Source organism: Pelophylax lessonae (assembly GCF_965119305.1).
Source record: "Pelophylax lessonae genome assembly, chromosome: 6".
Classification (NCBI taxonomy): Eukaryota; Metazoa; Chordata; class Amphibia; order Anura; family Ranidae; genus Pelophylax; species Pelophylax lessonae.
The window spans coordinates 326,434,104-326,449,563 of NC_138773.1; the positions used below are offsets into that span (position 1 = coordinate 326,434,104).

The 15,460-nt window shown below is 48.4% G+C and overlaps 1 protein-coding gene across 2 annotated transcripts in view; it reads right to left on the reverse strand.

The window, feature by feature from the left end:
* Nucleotides 1-15,460, reverse strand: part of MYLK (myosin light chain kinase) — a 358,890-nt gene that overhangs the window by 90,308 nt on the left and 253,122 nt on the right. For both annotated transcript variants that reach the window (XM_082262181.1, XM_082262182.1), the window contains exons 17-18: nucleotides 13,531-13,647; nucleotides 9,938-10,012 (exon numbers count right to left, since the gene is read on the reverse strand). In XM_082262181.1, coding sequence (XP_082118307.1) covers nucleotides 9,938-10,012; nucleotides 13,531-13,647 — 192 coding nt within the window. The remainder of the gene's footprint in view (nucleotides 1-9,937; nucleotides 10,013-13,530; nucleotides 13,648-15,460) is intronic.

Below are 15,460 nucleotides of genomic sequence, written 5' to 3' on the forward strand. Positions count from 1 at the left end.
CAAGGGCGTACCGCGTACCCAGCGCAGGCAGGGTTCAGGGGTGCGCACTGCGCACTTTACCCAGTTCAGGGTTCAGGGGTGTAGCGTGCACCCAGTGCAGGGTTCAGGGGTGCACAGTGTACTCAGTGCAGTGTTTAGGGGTGCGCCACGGACCCAGTGCAGGGTTTAGGGGTGTGCCAGGTACAGAGTGCAGGAAAAATGGTTGTTGGGCGCTTCTGACCAGGCAAGAGGGAAAGGAGTCCACCGCTGTAAGGGAGGCGCAGGGGATGCTCCAGTTTCTTGTTGGGAGACTGTCCTGAATGACAGAGTACGAGGCAGCACTGGCGGGAAAACTCCGAGGAATCCGCTGGCACAGGTAGAAAGAAAAGAACAGGCGCCACTGTAAATAGCCAAACAATTTATTGCACAAAATACATAATGACTTACACATAGGTAAGCTGCAGTCCGTATCGCAGCGTCTCCAGCGCACGATCCGGCCGTCCACCGGTCCGGAGGTGACGTCACAGGAAGCTGGTCAGATACTTGGTTACACCGGAAGCCGCAAATGGAACGCAGGCTCCCGGAAATGACGCAACGCGTTTCGGAGCATGCGCACTCGGCTCCTTCCTCAGGCCTGAGGAAGGAGCCGAGTGCGCATGCTCCGAAACGCGTTGCGTCATTTCCGGGAGCCTGCGTTCCATTTGCGGCTTCCGGTGTAACCAAGTATCTGACCAGCTTCCTGTGACGTCACCTCCGGACCGGTGGACGGCCGGATCGTGCGCTGGAGACGCTGCGATACGGACTGCAGCTTACCTATGTGTAAGTCATTATGTATTTTGTGCAATAAATTGTTTGGCTATTTACAGTGGCGCCTGTTCTTTTCTTTCTACAGGTACAGAGTGCAGGGTTCAGGGGTGCGCCGTGTACCCAGTGCAGGGTTCAGGGGTGCGCCCTGTACCCAGTGCCGGTTTGAGGGATGCGCCACGTACCCAGAGCAGGGTTCGGGGGTGCGCAGTGTACCAAGTGCAGGGTTCGGAGGTGCGCCATGTACCCAATGCAGGGTTCAGGGGTGTGCCACTGACCCAGTGCAGGGTTTAGGGGTGTGCCATGTACAGAGTGCTGGGTTCAGGGGGTGCGCCATGTACCTAGTGCAGGGTGCACAGGTGCGTCCTGTACCCAGTGCCGGTTTGAGGGATGCGCCACGTACCCAGAGCAGGGTTCGGGGGTGCGCAGTGTACCAAGTGCAGGGTTCGGAGGTGCGCCATGTACCCAATGCAGGGTTCAGGGGTGTGCCACTGACCCAGTGCAGGGTTTAGGGGTGTGCCATGTACAGAGTGCTGGGTTCAGGGGGTGCGCCATGTACCTAGTGCAGGGTGCACAGGTGCGTCCTGTACCCAGTGCATAGTTGAGGGTGCGCCACGTACCCAGAGCAGGGTTCGGGGGTGCGCAGTGTACCAAGTGCAGGGTTCGGAGGTGCGCCATGTACCCAGTGCAGGGTTCAGGGGTGTGCCACTGGTGCCAGGTACAGAGTGCAGGGTTCAGGGGTGCGCCGTGTACCCAGTGCAGGGTTCAGGGGTGCGCCCTGTACCCAGTGCCGGTTTGAGGGATGCGCCACGTACCCAGTGCTGGGTTCAGGGGTGCGCCATGTACCCAGTGCAGGGTTCAGGGGTGTGACACTGACCCAGTGCTGGGTTCAGGGGTGCGCCATGTACCTAGTGCAGGGTGCACGGGTGCGCCCTGTACCCAGTGCATAGTTGAGGGTGCTCCACATGCCCAGTGCAGGGTTCAGGGCTGTGCCACGTACAGAGTGCCGGGTTCAGTGGTGCGCCGCTCACAGAGTGCCGGGTTCAGGGATGCGCCGCGCAGAGAGTGGAGGGTTCAGAGGTGCGCTATGTAATGATTGCAGGGTTTAGGATTTTGCAGGGTTTAGCTCTCTTTCACAGACTATCCACATCTCATTTCCTCCCCTCCTCAGCTCTGACCTTTGCACCACTCTCCCCCATCCCTCACCTCTGCATGCATCTCCCTCCACAGCCCTCATCTTCCCCCCCCCCCACCCAGCCCAAAAAAGCTTGCTCGCATCTGACTCACCCGACCCACTCTAGTACCTCCCAGCAGTAGCACCTCTTTCTCTAACTTTCAGGGGGATCATTGGCCAGCATCTGTGCACCCGGGCACAGATGGAGATCACAGTGTTGCTTACCACGTAATGCCCCTTCCCACACTGCACCTCCATGAATGTAGGGCATGGCTTCTGTGTTTACAAGTGACAATGGGCAGTGAAGGGTGAGAGCAGGAGGTGGCATAACAGAGTTACGCACTTTCTAGTTGAAATATAAGCCCTGTGTGCGCGGGCCACATGAAATGGCCTTGTGGGCCACATTCGGCCCATGGGCTTTGTCTTTGACACGCGTCCCCTAAAGTTCGGCCCAGATCAGCTACTTTAATGGAATTCCACACATTTACCGCTTGCTGACTGCTCTATAGCAGTTTTACTGTTACAGGGTTGCAGCTCTGCACAGGACCACATATATATATATATATATATATATATACGTGATACTGCACTTCTGCCTGCAAGGATCACGTGCGCGCCACCAGCCGGCCGCTTCTGCTGTGGTTCTTCACAGCAGAAGACGATCTGCGGGTGTCGGGGACTCAATGTCTTCCGGCACCCGCCAATCATCTGTAAACAACACAGAATGGGAATCTGCCTCTGGCAGAGCTCTGTCCTGACAGGGGGAAGGGATGGATTCGATGTTCCTGATTCCCTCAGTAAAAGCAGCACACACAAAAACACTGGCTAGGCACACATTTAGCGCAAAAAATTAAAATCGCAGAGGTGATCAAATACCACCAAAAGAAAGCTATATTTGTGGGGAAAAAAAGAACATCAATTTTATTTATGTACAGCATCGCACGACCGCGCAATTGTCAGTTAAGGTAATGCAGTTCCGTGTCGCAAAAAATAGCTTGCTCATGAAAGGGGGTAAATCTTCCAGAGTTCAAGTGGTTAAAGTTTCCACCTTTTTTACCGTATATGTAGGGTAAAACATTTAAAGTCAAGGCGCAGAAAGATCATCGATATAACCCCACCAACCATTAGATCGTCGATATAACCCCACCAACCATAAGGTTAATGTTCGAAAATTACATTTTTCAAACAGAATTCTACTGGTGTTTGGCCACAGCTGAGATATCAAGGAGGAGGGATCCTTATATATAAAATAGGACGGAATCTGTACTTTCTGCGGGCATTCTGGTTTGGCACATTTCCCTGACGCGCCCCTCGTACCGGTATACTGGCCGGACAAATAATTAGAATCTTGGGAGGAAAGCCGTGAGCTGCCGGCGGGGAGAGGGTTACGTTCCCTCTGTGCCCCGGATTCCGCTCTCCCACACAGGATGTTCACATGACCCGCGACAAAGGGTTAAGGAAACACATGGAATCCATCATCAGGACTGGACACCAGTGTCAGCGACAATCGCAGCCACTGCACACAGCCCACAGATGGAATCAGACAGAATAAAGGATCACTCAGCCTCTAACAGAGGGATGGAGGGATCATTCAGAGGGATGGAGGGATCTATCAGAGGGATGGAGGGATCTATAAGAGGGATGGAGGGATCTATCAAAGGGATGGAGGGATCATTCAGAGGGATGGAGAGGGATGGAGGGATCTATCAGAGGGATGGAGGGATCATTCAGAGGGATGGAGAGGGATGGAGGGATCTATCAGAGGGATGGAGAGATCTATCAAAGGGATGGAGAGATCTTTCAGAGGGATGGAGGGATCTATCAGAGGGATGGAGACAGGGGCGTAACTACAGGGGATGCAGGGGTTGCAATCGCAACCGGGCCCCATGCTCAAGGGGGCCCATGTGGCTCCCCTGTACACCTGAATTAGGAGGGGCGGCGGGGGCAGCATGTAGAGAAATCACTGTCCTCCTTTTTTCCTTCTGTAGCTGCAGGAGGAAAATGGAGGAGATTGGTTCCTCTGTACGCTGCCCCCCGCCACTTCTCCTATCCAGTATACTTGTGTTCTGCTGTCTCTGGGCCCCTGTGTGCTCCCCTGGTTCCCCCCCCCTTCTGTTCTGCCCCCCCTTCAGAATGCTCCCTTCCCTCTACTGCCTGCTGCTGCAGTGGATGTGTCACAATAGAGAACCAGGAATGGGTCGGTAAATATGTAATTTACAAGCTCCTTCCTTTTCTGAATGGACAGAGTCATAGTCAGTCACATTGTAAAAAAATTAAATAAAATGATAAAAATAATACAATTAAAATACCAAAAAATAAAAACTACTGACACCAGTGGGTGAACTTCCAGGATTGCAAAGGTCACACTTGCGACAGGGCCCTGGCATTCCACCACCGTGGGTAGGCCCCAAGATGGCAGCAAGGGGGCCCACTGCAGAACTTGTGAAAGGGCCCCGCAACTAGAGTAAAGGGGTCCAAGGGGCCCTTCATGGTTTCTTGCACCGGGGCCCTGAAGGTTCTAGTTACGCCTCTGGATGGAGAGATCTTTAAATGGGGTGGAGGGATCTACTGTATCAGAGGGATGGAGAGATCTTTCAGAAGGATGGCAGGATCTATCAGAGGGATAGAGGAATCTATCGGAGGGATGGAGAGATCTTTCAGAGGGATGGAGGGATCTATCAGAAGGATGGAGAGATCTTTCAGAGGGATGGAGGTATCTATTAGAGGGATGGAGAGATCTATCAGAGGGATGGAGAGATCTATCAGAGGGATGGAGGGATCTATCAGAGGGATGGAGAGATCTTTCAGAGGGATGGAGGGATCTATCAGAGGGATGGAGAGATCTTTAAATGGGGTGGAGGGATCTACTGTATCAGAGGGATGGAGAGATCTTTCAGAAGGATGGCAGGATCTATCAGAGGGATAGAGGAATCTATCAGAGGGATGGAGAGATCTTTCAGAGGGATGGAGGGATCTATCAGAAGGATGGAGAGATCTTTCAGAGGGATGGAGGTGTCTATTAGAGGGATGGAGAGATCTATCAGAGGGATGGAGAGATCTATCAGAGGGATGGAGGGATCTATCAGAGGGATGGAGGGATCTATCAGAGGGATGGAGAGATCTTTCAGAGGGATGGAGGGATCTATCAATGGGTGAAAAAATCTATCTGAGAGATGGAGGGATCTAGCAGAGGGATGCAGGGATCTATCAACGGATTGAAGAATCTATTAGAGGGATGGAGGGATCTAGCTGAGGGATGCAAGGATCTATCAGAGGGATGGAGGGATCTATCAGGGGAATGGAGGGATCTATCAGGGGGATGGAGGGATCTATCAGAGGGGAGAAGGGATCTATCAGGGGGATGGAGGGATCTATCAGAGGGATGGAGGGATCTATCAGAGGGATGGAGGGATCTATCAGGGGGATGGAGGGATCTATCAGGGGGATGGAGGGATCTATCAGGGGGATAGAGGGATCTATCGGAGAGATGGAGGGATCTATCAAGGGATGGAGGGATCTATCAGAGGGATGAAGGAATCTATCAAAGGGATGGAGGGATCTATTAAGAGATGGAGGGATCTATCAAAAGGATGGAGGGATCTATTAAGAGATGGAGAAATCTATCAAGGGATGGAGGAATCTATCAGAGGGATGGAGGAATCTATCAGAGGGATGGAGGAATCTATCAGAGGGATGGAGGGATCTAGCAGAGGGATGGAAGGATCTATCAGAGGGATGGAGAGAATTTAGCAGAAGGATGGATCTATCTATCAGAGCGATAGAGGAATGTATCAGAGGGATGGGGGGATCTAGCAGAGGGATGGGGGGATCTAGCAGAGGGATGGGGGGATCTAGCAGAGGGATGAGGGATCTAGCAGAGGGATGAGGGATCTAGCAGAGGGATGGAGGGATCTAGCAGAGGGATGGAGGGATCTAGCAGAGGAATAGAGGGATCTATCAGTGGGATGGAGGGATTTATCAGCGGGATGGAGGGATCTATCAGCAGGATGGAGGGATCTATCAGAGGGATGGAGGGATCTATCAGAGGGATAGAGGGATCTATCAGAGGGATAGAGGGATCTATCAGAGGGATGGAGGGATCTATCAGCGGGATGGAGGGATCTATCAGAGGGATGGAGGGATCTATCAGAGGGATGGAGGGATCTATCAGCGGGATGGAGGGATCTATCAGAGGGATGGAGGGATCCCTCACGGGAATCTTTGCCCACAGAGTAAAAATAAAAACATCTGATTTGCTGATATGACCAAAAACTATTATTTTCCAATGTTTCACTTCTGGGAATAAAAAAGACATTTCTTTTTATAAAAGAAGTAAAAGTTACATTGTTACAATGTAGGTGACACGGATGGTAAAGCAGAGTTGTATTGGGTTCAGGAAGTGGACGCTGCCAGGGATTAGTTCTGTATGATATGAAATGGTAACAAAGCATGGAATGACAGATCCTCGTTAGGAGGCGTTAGGAAGGAGGCGGTGAGAGAAGGAACATGCACATACCAAACACAATCATTTCATCACTGCGCTCACTTCTAATCGTTGTAATGAGCACACAATTCTTGGCATTTTAAGTAAAAAAAATTAAAAAATTGGAAACATTATACCGTAGAGACAAAGTTCTTAAAGTGATATTACAACCTCAGTTTTTGAAGCACTTGCAGCATCTAATTTTACCATTTCCTGAGTATGCAGCTTCTTCATCTTTATTACTTGCCTATGTTCATGTTTAAGCTGGTCACATGGGTCCCCCTCCGGGTGCAGTGCCTCCACTCACTATAATGGCAGTTTGTGCTCCTCCTTTTACCCACATCCAGCTGGGTATAGTGAGAAAAGAGAGCTCCAAATAGTGCAGTATCGTTTAAAAAAAAGTTTTATTTTTGCATATAAAAACAATGCCAATGCACAGTATTCCACGGTAAAAAACGCAGTCACAGACGGAGCTGCAGAGTGGAGAGCGGTGACTACCGGTTTGCGTTCCACCCGGCTCCCGTGACATCACGACGTACGTTCCATCTTACGCGTTTCGTCACTACGTTGACCTCTTCAGAGGCCTTCAGAGATATATACTGTCAGCCCAGATTCAGCCAAATGCAGCAAAGATGATTGGATGGCGTTTCACAGTACAGATGGACAATGATACAAAACACACTGCAAAAGCAACCCAGGAGCTTTTGAAGGAAAAGAAGTGAAATATTCTGCAATGGCCGAGTCAATCACCTGATCTCAACTCAACTGAGCATTTCACTTGCTGAAGGCCAAACTAAAGGCAGAAAGAGCCACAAACAAAGAACAACTGAAGACAGCTGCAGTTAGAGCCTGAGAAAGGAGGAAAGCCAGTCTTTGGTAATGTCCATGGGTTCCAGACTTCAGTCCTTCATTGCCAGTAAAGGATTCTCAACAAAATATTAAAAACAAAAAAAAAAATAAAAAAATTTAACATTTTATTCATTTGTCCAATTACATTTGAGCCCCTGAAAATGGGGGGGCTGTATATAAAAATGGTTGCAGAACCTGAAAATTTGTTCTTGATATTTATGTTCAACCCCTTGAATTAAAACCGAAAGTCAGCACTTCAAATTCATTTGGGTTGTTTTGTTTTAATTTTATTCTGGTGGCACACAGAGCTGTACCATTCTGGATAAAATGAGAATCACAATTTGTTTTGCTTAGAATAAAGATCACAATTCTCTCACGATTTTCAGTGTGACATCATCTTTTCCATTATACAAAAAAAATGGGCTAATTCTACTGTTTAGTTTTTTTTTTTTTTTTCTTTTTTAATTCATTAGTGTATTTTTCCCCAAAAAACTGTGTTTGAAAGACTTCTGTGCAAATGCAGTGTGACATAAAATATTGCAATAATCACCATTTTGTTCTCTAGGGTCTCTGCTAAAAAAAAAAAAAAAAAAATATATATATCTATATATACAGTGCCTTGCGAAAGTATTCGGCCCCCTTGAACGTTGCGACCTTTTGCCACATTTCAGGCTTCAAACATAAAGCTATAAAACTGTAATTTTTTGTGAAGAATCAAAAACAAGTGGGACACAATCATGAAGTGGATTTGCAGTGGTCTGATACTCCTTCCATTTCAATATTATCGCTTGCACAGTGCTCCTTGGGATGTAAAGCTTGGGAAATCTTTTTGTATCCAAATCCGGGTTTAAACTTCTCCACAACAGTATCTCAGACCTGCCTGGTGTGTTCCTTGTTCTTCATGATGCTCTCTGCGCTTTAAACGGACCTCTGAGACTATCACAGTGCAGGTGCATTTATACAGAGACTTGATTACACACAGGTGGATTCTATTTATCATCATTAGTCATTTAGGTCAACATTGGATCATTCAGAGATCCTCACTGAACTTCTGGAGAGAGTTTGCTGCACTGAAAGTAAAGGGGCTGAATAATTTTGCACGTCCAATTATTCCATTTTTTATTTGTTAAAGTTTGAAATATCCAATAAATTTCGTTCCACTTCATGATTGTGTCCCACTTGTTGTTGATTCTTCACAAAAAATTACAGTTTTATATCTTTATGTTTGAAGCCTGAAATGTGGCAAAAGGTCGCAAAGTTCAAGGGGGCCGAATACTTTCCCAAGGCACTGTGTATATATATATAAAATGTTTGGGGGTTCTAAGTAATTTTGTAGCAAAAAATACTGATTCAGAAAAAGGCTTAGGCTTTAAGAGGTTAAACTGCCCTCACTTACAGACGGAAGTTCATTCCTTTGATGTAAAAGAAGGAAATGATACATTGTAATACATTGTGTTTATAGTTATCTAGCAGCCTTAACAATGTTGACAAACATTTGCCGGAGGCTTTTTTTTTTTTTTTTTGTGGGTTCACATTGGTGTGATGCATTCATTGCGGGTTCCCACATTGCACACGACTTGCAGGCAGTTCACACTGCCATATGCGAATCCCTGGGGGTGTCAATACAAAGTTAACGACACCCCCAGATTAGATTGCATATCGCAGTGCGAACTGTCAGTTCGGACAGGAATTGGATCGCATAGGTGTGAACACCCATACGATCCGATTCTGGTGCTGACCCAAAAAAAAAGGTCCTGTGCGACTTTGGTCCGAATGCAATGCGAATTCAGCAATGCAATTTGCATGGCCGAATTCACATTGCATGTGATTTGCACAGCAGTGCGGTTCGAATCACATGCAATGTATGACATCGCATATATGTGAACCGGGACTAAGGCCCCTTTCACACAGGCTTTCCATTCAGGTCCCTGTCAGTTTTTCAGGCGGACCTGATTGGACGCTCCATGAATCCCTATGGAGCAGCGGATGTCAGAGGTGACATGTCCGCTGACACCCACTGCTATCCGATCCGATCCTGTCCGTGAAATCCAGACGGATGGAAACCCTATTTTTCGATTGGAGGATCGGATCAGATGAAAACGGACAGGCGGTCTGTTTTCATCCGATCCCCCATAGAGGAGAGCGGGGATCTGACAGATCCGTCTCTGCAAAGTAAGCAGAAACTGAGCTGTTATCCGCCTACTCAGCGGGGATCGGTGGATCGATCCCCGCTGGGCAAAACTGAGTCTGCTGGGCGGAAAGCCCGTGTGAAAGGACCCTAAGAATCGAGGAAATGCTGTTTTAAGATCGTTAGGGGGGTGAATCGAGATTGCGATTTTTTTAACGATTAATCGTGCAGCTCTATGACATACAGAGCCAAAAGTATGAAAATTGTGCCTGTGCCCAAATATATACAGACCTAACTTTATCTCATCCAATGACATGGATGGAAACCCATGGTGGCCAGATTCTAAGATAAGTAAAAGAAGGGCTCTGATTGGTCACTATAGGTGCTCTGTTGGGGTTCTTTGCATTGACTGGATAAGCCCAGATGGGTAAAACGGAGTGCTAGCTCTGCTACCCCTCTGTCCAACTAAAATGTAGGTAAGTGATTTGAGGGCGACAGGCCAGGATTGGGGGACACTTACTCTCTGCTGTGCCGGCTGGGGCCGCATTACTTCGAGGCTTTTTGGTTTTCTTTATTTCTGTTTTTCCGGAAGTATCTGAAACAGAAGAGAAGAAATATTAGCGATGAGCATAGAGAAAGAAGATACAAAGCATCCATCGCTGTGACCCCCGGGGACAAGGAGGCGGAGTTCAATGGTGGGCGGAATGGGGTGATAAAAGCAGGTTACAGATAATGGTTGAGCCAATATAGAGATCCTGTGAATTCCAGTCCACGAGCATCACATTGTACGCTCAACAGGTGTATGTGTCCAGGGCCGCTGATAAGGGGGGACCACTGGTCATCTTGCAGGGGGCCCCGAGCACACAGGGGGGCCCACACAGGGTGGGGGATTAGTGATAGATGACAATTGTGCCTCTCTTCCTCAAGCAGATGAAAGCTTCTCTCTCCCCCTCTCCCTGCTGCCAGCTTTTAGCTGCTAGAGGAAGAGAGACACAATTGTCGTCTGTCACTAATCCCCCACCCTGTGTGTTCGGGCCCCCCTGTGTGCTTGGGGCCCCCTATTTCTATCAGCAGCCCTGTATGTGTCACTCCTCATAAGACTGCACTGATGAGGGGCCAGGTAAATAATTTCTCACACACGTTAAAATGGGCATTTTTTTCAAGAAAATTACTTAGGAACCGACAAACATTGTGGGGTTGATTTACTAAAGGCAAATAGAGTGTGCACTCTGCATGTGAAGATGCTCCAGAGTTTAGTAAATTAGGTTAAGCTTTACTCATGAGGAACATTGGTGTGCGCAGCCTATTGTATTAGGGGTGCACCCCAGAGCACAAACATACATGCGCGTATATCAGCAGAGCAGTGGACAGTGTCAGTAGAGCAGAGATTGGTGTCAGTAGAGCAGTGGATGATGTCAGTAGAGCAGTGGATGGTGTCAGTAGGGCAGTGGATGGTGTCAGTAGGGCAGTGGATGGTGTCAGTAGAGCAGTGGACGGTGTCAGTAGGGCAGTGGACGGTGTCAGTAGGGCAGTGGACGGTGTCAGTAGGGCAGTGGACGGTGTCAGTAGGGCAGTGGATGGCGTCAGTAGGGCAGTGGACGGCGTCAGTAGGGCAGTGGATGGTGTCAGTAGGGCAGTGGACAGTGTCAGTAGAGCAGTGGATGACGTCAGTAGGGCAGTGGACGGTGTCAGTAGAGCAGAGATTGGTGTCAGTAGGGCATTGGACGGTGTCAGTAGGGCAGTGGACGGTGTCAGTAGGGCAGTGGACGGTGTCAGTAGGGCAGTGGACGGTGTCAGTAGAGCAGTGGACGGTGTCAGTAGAGCAGTGGATGGTGTCAGTAGAGCAGAGATTGGTGTCAGTAGGGCAGTGGAAGGTGTCAGTAGGGCAGTGGACGGTGTCAGTAGGGCAGTGGACGGTGTCAGTAGGGCAGTGGACGGTGTCAGTAGGGCAGTGGACGGTGTCAGTAGAGCAGTGGACGGTGTCAGTAGAGCAGTGGATGGTGTCAGTAGAGCAGTGGACGGTGTCAGTAAGGGCTCTTTCAGACGGCCGCTCCGCTGCTTTTTTCCGCTGCGGGACTTTTTTTTTTTCACGGAGCGGATGACATTTGTGTCATTCGCTCCGTGTGCCCGCATATCATCCCATCCGTTTGCGGATGATATGCGGACATAATGTAAGTCTATGGCATTGCGGATGTCAGCGGATGACACCGCTGACATCCGATTTTCCTTCCTTTCCGTTTTTTGAACGGATGAAAAAATAGGGTTCTGTTCCATTCGAAAAAACGGAACAGAACTGAAAGGAAGAAAATCGGATGTCAGCGGATGGTATTCCACTGACATCCGCAATGCCATTGACTTACATTATGTCCGCAAATCATCCGCAAAAAAATAGGATGATTTGCGGACAAGCGGAGCGGCCGTGTGAAAGGGCCCTAAGGCAGTGGACAGTGTCAGTAGAGCAGAGTTTGGTGTCAGTAGAGCAGAGATTGGTGTCAGAAGGGCAGTGGACGGTGTCAGCAGTTTTTTATTTTTATTATTTTTTACAATATTATTTTTTATTATTTTTTTACAATTTTTTTAGGAGCCCCTTTGGGGGGCTTTGTTTAAATATCAAGTGTCTAAACAAACCCCTGATGTCTCACTTTTGAGACAGAGCAAGGGACTGAGGACAGAGATTCCCCAGTCTCCTTCTCTGCAGCCTCAGCTTCACTGGACAGAGAATGAATGGGAAGTGCTCTGTGCTGAGAGGCTTCCTGTTCATTCAAAAACTTCAGTTAGGAATGAACACAGGAGTGATTGGTACAGATCGCTCACTGTGTCCATTCGGAAAAGGAAGGGGCCAGGAAAATGCTCTTTTTTTCCCCTTGCATGTGATTCTTTATCATAGGGATGCGGGCAGGGTGTGCCAGGTGTGCCTGGGCACACCCTAATCACCCCACGCAGGGCCAATTCTGCCTGCTTCATGGAGCCCCCCGTTTCCCCCTGCAGTGCTGCCAGCTTCCCTCCTCTCCTGCCGGCTGCTGCGGGGAAAAAGAAAAATCAGAAAAGAAAGATTGCGCATGATCAGAAACAACAAAAAAAAAGGCTTTGTTGTACAAGAATTTTCGTACGAATTTTGGTTACAGAATTAGTATGGTTGAAAAAAGACAAGTCCACCTGGTTCTACCAGCAAAAAAAAAAAAAAAAAACAGTATTGAAAACCCAACCATACAATCCCATATACACAATCCTATACCCTCCCCAAACATACAATCCCATATACACAATCCTATACCCTCCCCAAACATACAATCCCATATACACAATCCTATACCCGCCCCAACCATACAATCCCATATACACAATCCTATACCCACCCCAACCATACAATCCCATATACACAATCCTATACCCGCCCCAAAGATACAATCCCATATACACAATCCTATACCCGCCCCAACCATACAATCCCATATACACAATCCTATACCCGCCCCAACCATACAATCCCATATACACAATCCTATACCCGCCCCCAACCATACAATCCCATATACACAATCCTATACCCGCCCCAACCATACAATCCCATATACACAATCCTATACCCGCCCCAACCATACAATCCCATATACACAATCCTATACCCTCCCCAACCATACAATCCCATATACACAATCCTATACCCGCCCCAACCATACAATCCCATATACACAATCCTATACCCACCCCAACCATACAATCCCATATACACAATCCTATACCCACTCCAACCATACAATCCCATATACACAATACTATACCCACCCCAACCATACAATCCCATATACACAATCCTATACCCGCAGGAGATCCAGAGGAAGGCAAAAAAAAAGTTCATTGGTTCCGATTTGCTGTGAAAACAACGAGGAAGATCAGACGATCGTTCGCCCGATTTTCTTATACTGTGCACCCCACTTTATACAGCGATCAGTATAATCTACTTTATTATACATTGTAATAAATACGAGTAAAACATTTTTGCTTCATATATACCAAACATCACACATCGTATCTCACTCTTTCATGACTCCATCTTTAGCTGGAATGAGCGACCAACAATGTGACGTCACCTACCGCAACCTGATCACCTACCTTCTACAGAGACATTACAGGAGCACTCCGCCTTCCCCGCTGAGCTCTCCGCTATACATTTATACTGGCCGCCGTCCTCCGGGTACGTCTTCTCTATGGTGAGAGTGCACAAAGGGCCTGTATGGGGGAGATAGAAAATATCAATCTGTATCACTGTGATCAATATTATTACTGAGATCTAATATATACCGAGAGAACTCCGAGTACACACTATTATTATTATTATACATTTATATATCTCTGACATATACCGCAGTGCTGTACAGAGATCACTGAGCCAATCACATCAGTCTCTGTACCAGAGGAGCTTACACTCTAATGTCCCCCCACAGTCACATCAGTCTCTGTACCAGAGGAGCTTACACTCTAATGTCCCCTCGTCCACAGTCACATCATTCTCTGTACCAGAGGAGCTTACACTCTAATGTCCCCTCCCCCACAGTCACATCAGTCTCTTTACCAGAGGAGCTTACACTCTAATGTCCCCCCACAGTCACATCGGTCTCTGTACCAGAGGAGCTTACACTCTAATGCCCCCTCCCCCACAGTCACATCAGTCTCTGTACCAGAGGAGCTTACACTCTAATGTCCCCTTCCCCACAGTCACATCAGTCTCTGTACCAGAGGAGCTTACACTCTAATGCCCCCTCCCCCACAGTCACATCAGTGTCTGTACCAGAGGAGCTTACACTCTAATGCCCCCTCCCCCACAGTCACATCAGTGTCTGTACCAGAGGAGCTTACACTCTAATGTCCCCTCCCCCCCCCCCCCCCACAGTCATACACTATTATTATTATACATTTATATAGTTTTGACATATACCGCAGTGCTGTACAGAGATCACTGAGCCAATCATATCAGTCTCTGTACCAGAGGAGCTTACACTCTAATGTCCCCTCCTCCACAGTCACATCAGTCTCTGTACCAGAGGAGCTTACACTCTAATGTCCCCCTCCCCCCACAGTCACATCAGTCTCTGTACCAGAAGAGCTTACACTCTAATGTCCCCTCCTCCACAGTCACATCAGTCTCTGTACCAGAAGAGCTTACACTCTAATGTCCCCTCCTCCACAGTCACATCAGTCTCTGTACCAGAAGAGCTTACACTCTAATGTCCCCTCCTCCACAGTCACATCAGTCTCTGTACCAGGGGAGCTTACACTCTAATGTCCCCTCCCCCACAGTCACATCAGTCTCTGTACCAGAGGAGCTTACACTCTAATGTCCCCCCACAGTCACATCGGTCTCTGTACCAGAGGAGCTTAAACTCTCTCATTTTCCCTCTCCCACAGTCACATCAGTCTCCGTACCAGAGGAGCTTACACTCTAATGTCCCCTCCCCCACAGTCACATCAGTCTCTGTACCAGAGGAGCTTACATTCTAATGCCCCCTCCCCCACAGTCACATGAGCCTCTGTACCAGGGGAGCTTACACTCTAATGTCCCCTCCCCCACAGTCACATCAGTCTCTGTACCAGAGGAGCTTACACTCTAATGTCCCCTCCCCCACAGTCACATCAGCCTCTGTACAGAGGAGCTTACACTCTAATGTCCCCTCCCCCACAGTCACATCAGCCTCTGTACCAGAGGAGCTTACACTCTAATGTCCCCTCCCCCACAGTCACATCAGCCTCTGTACAGAGGAGCTTACACTCTAATGTCCCCTCCCCCACAGTCACATCAGCCTCTGTACCAGAGGAGCTTACACTCTAATGTCCCCTCCCCCACACACTATTATTATTATTATACATTTATATATCTCTGACATATACCACAGTGCTGTACAGAGATCACTGAGCCAATCACATCAGTCTCTGTACCAGAGGAGCTTACACTCTAATGTCCCCTCCCCCACAGTCACATCAGTCTCTGTACCAGAGGAGCTTACACTCTAATGTCCCCCCCCCCCACAGTCACATCAGTCTCTGT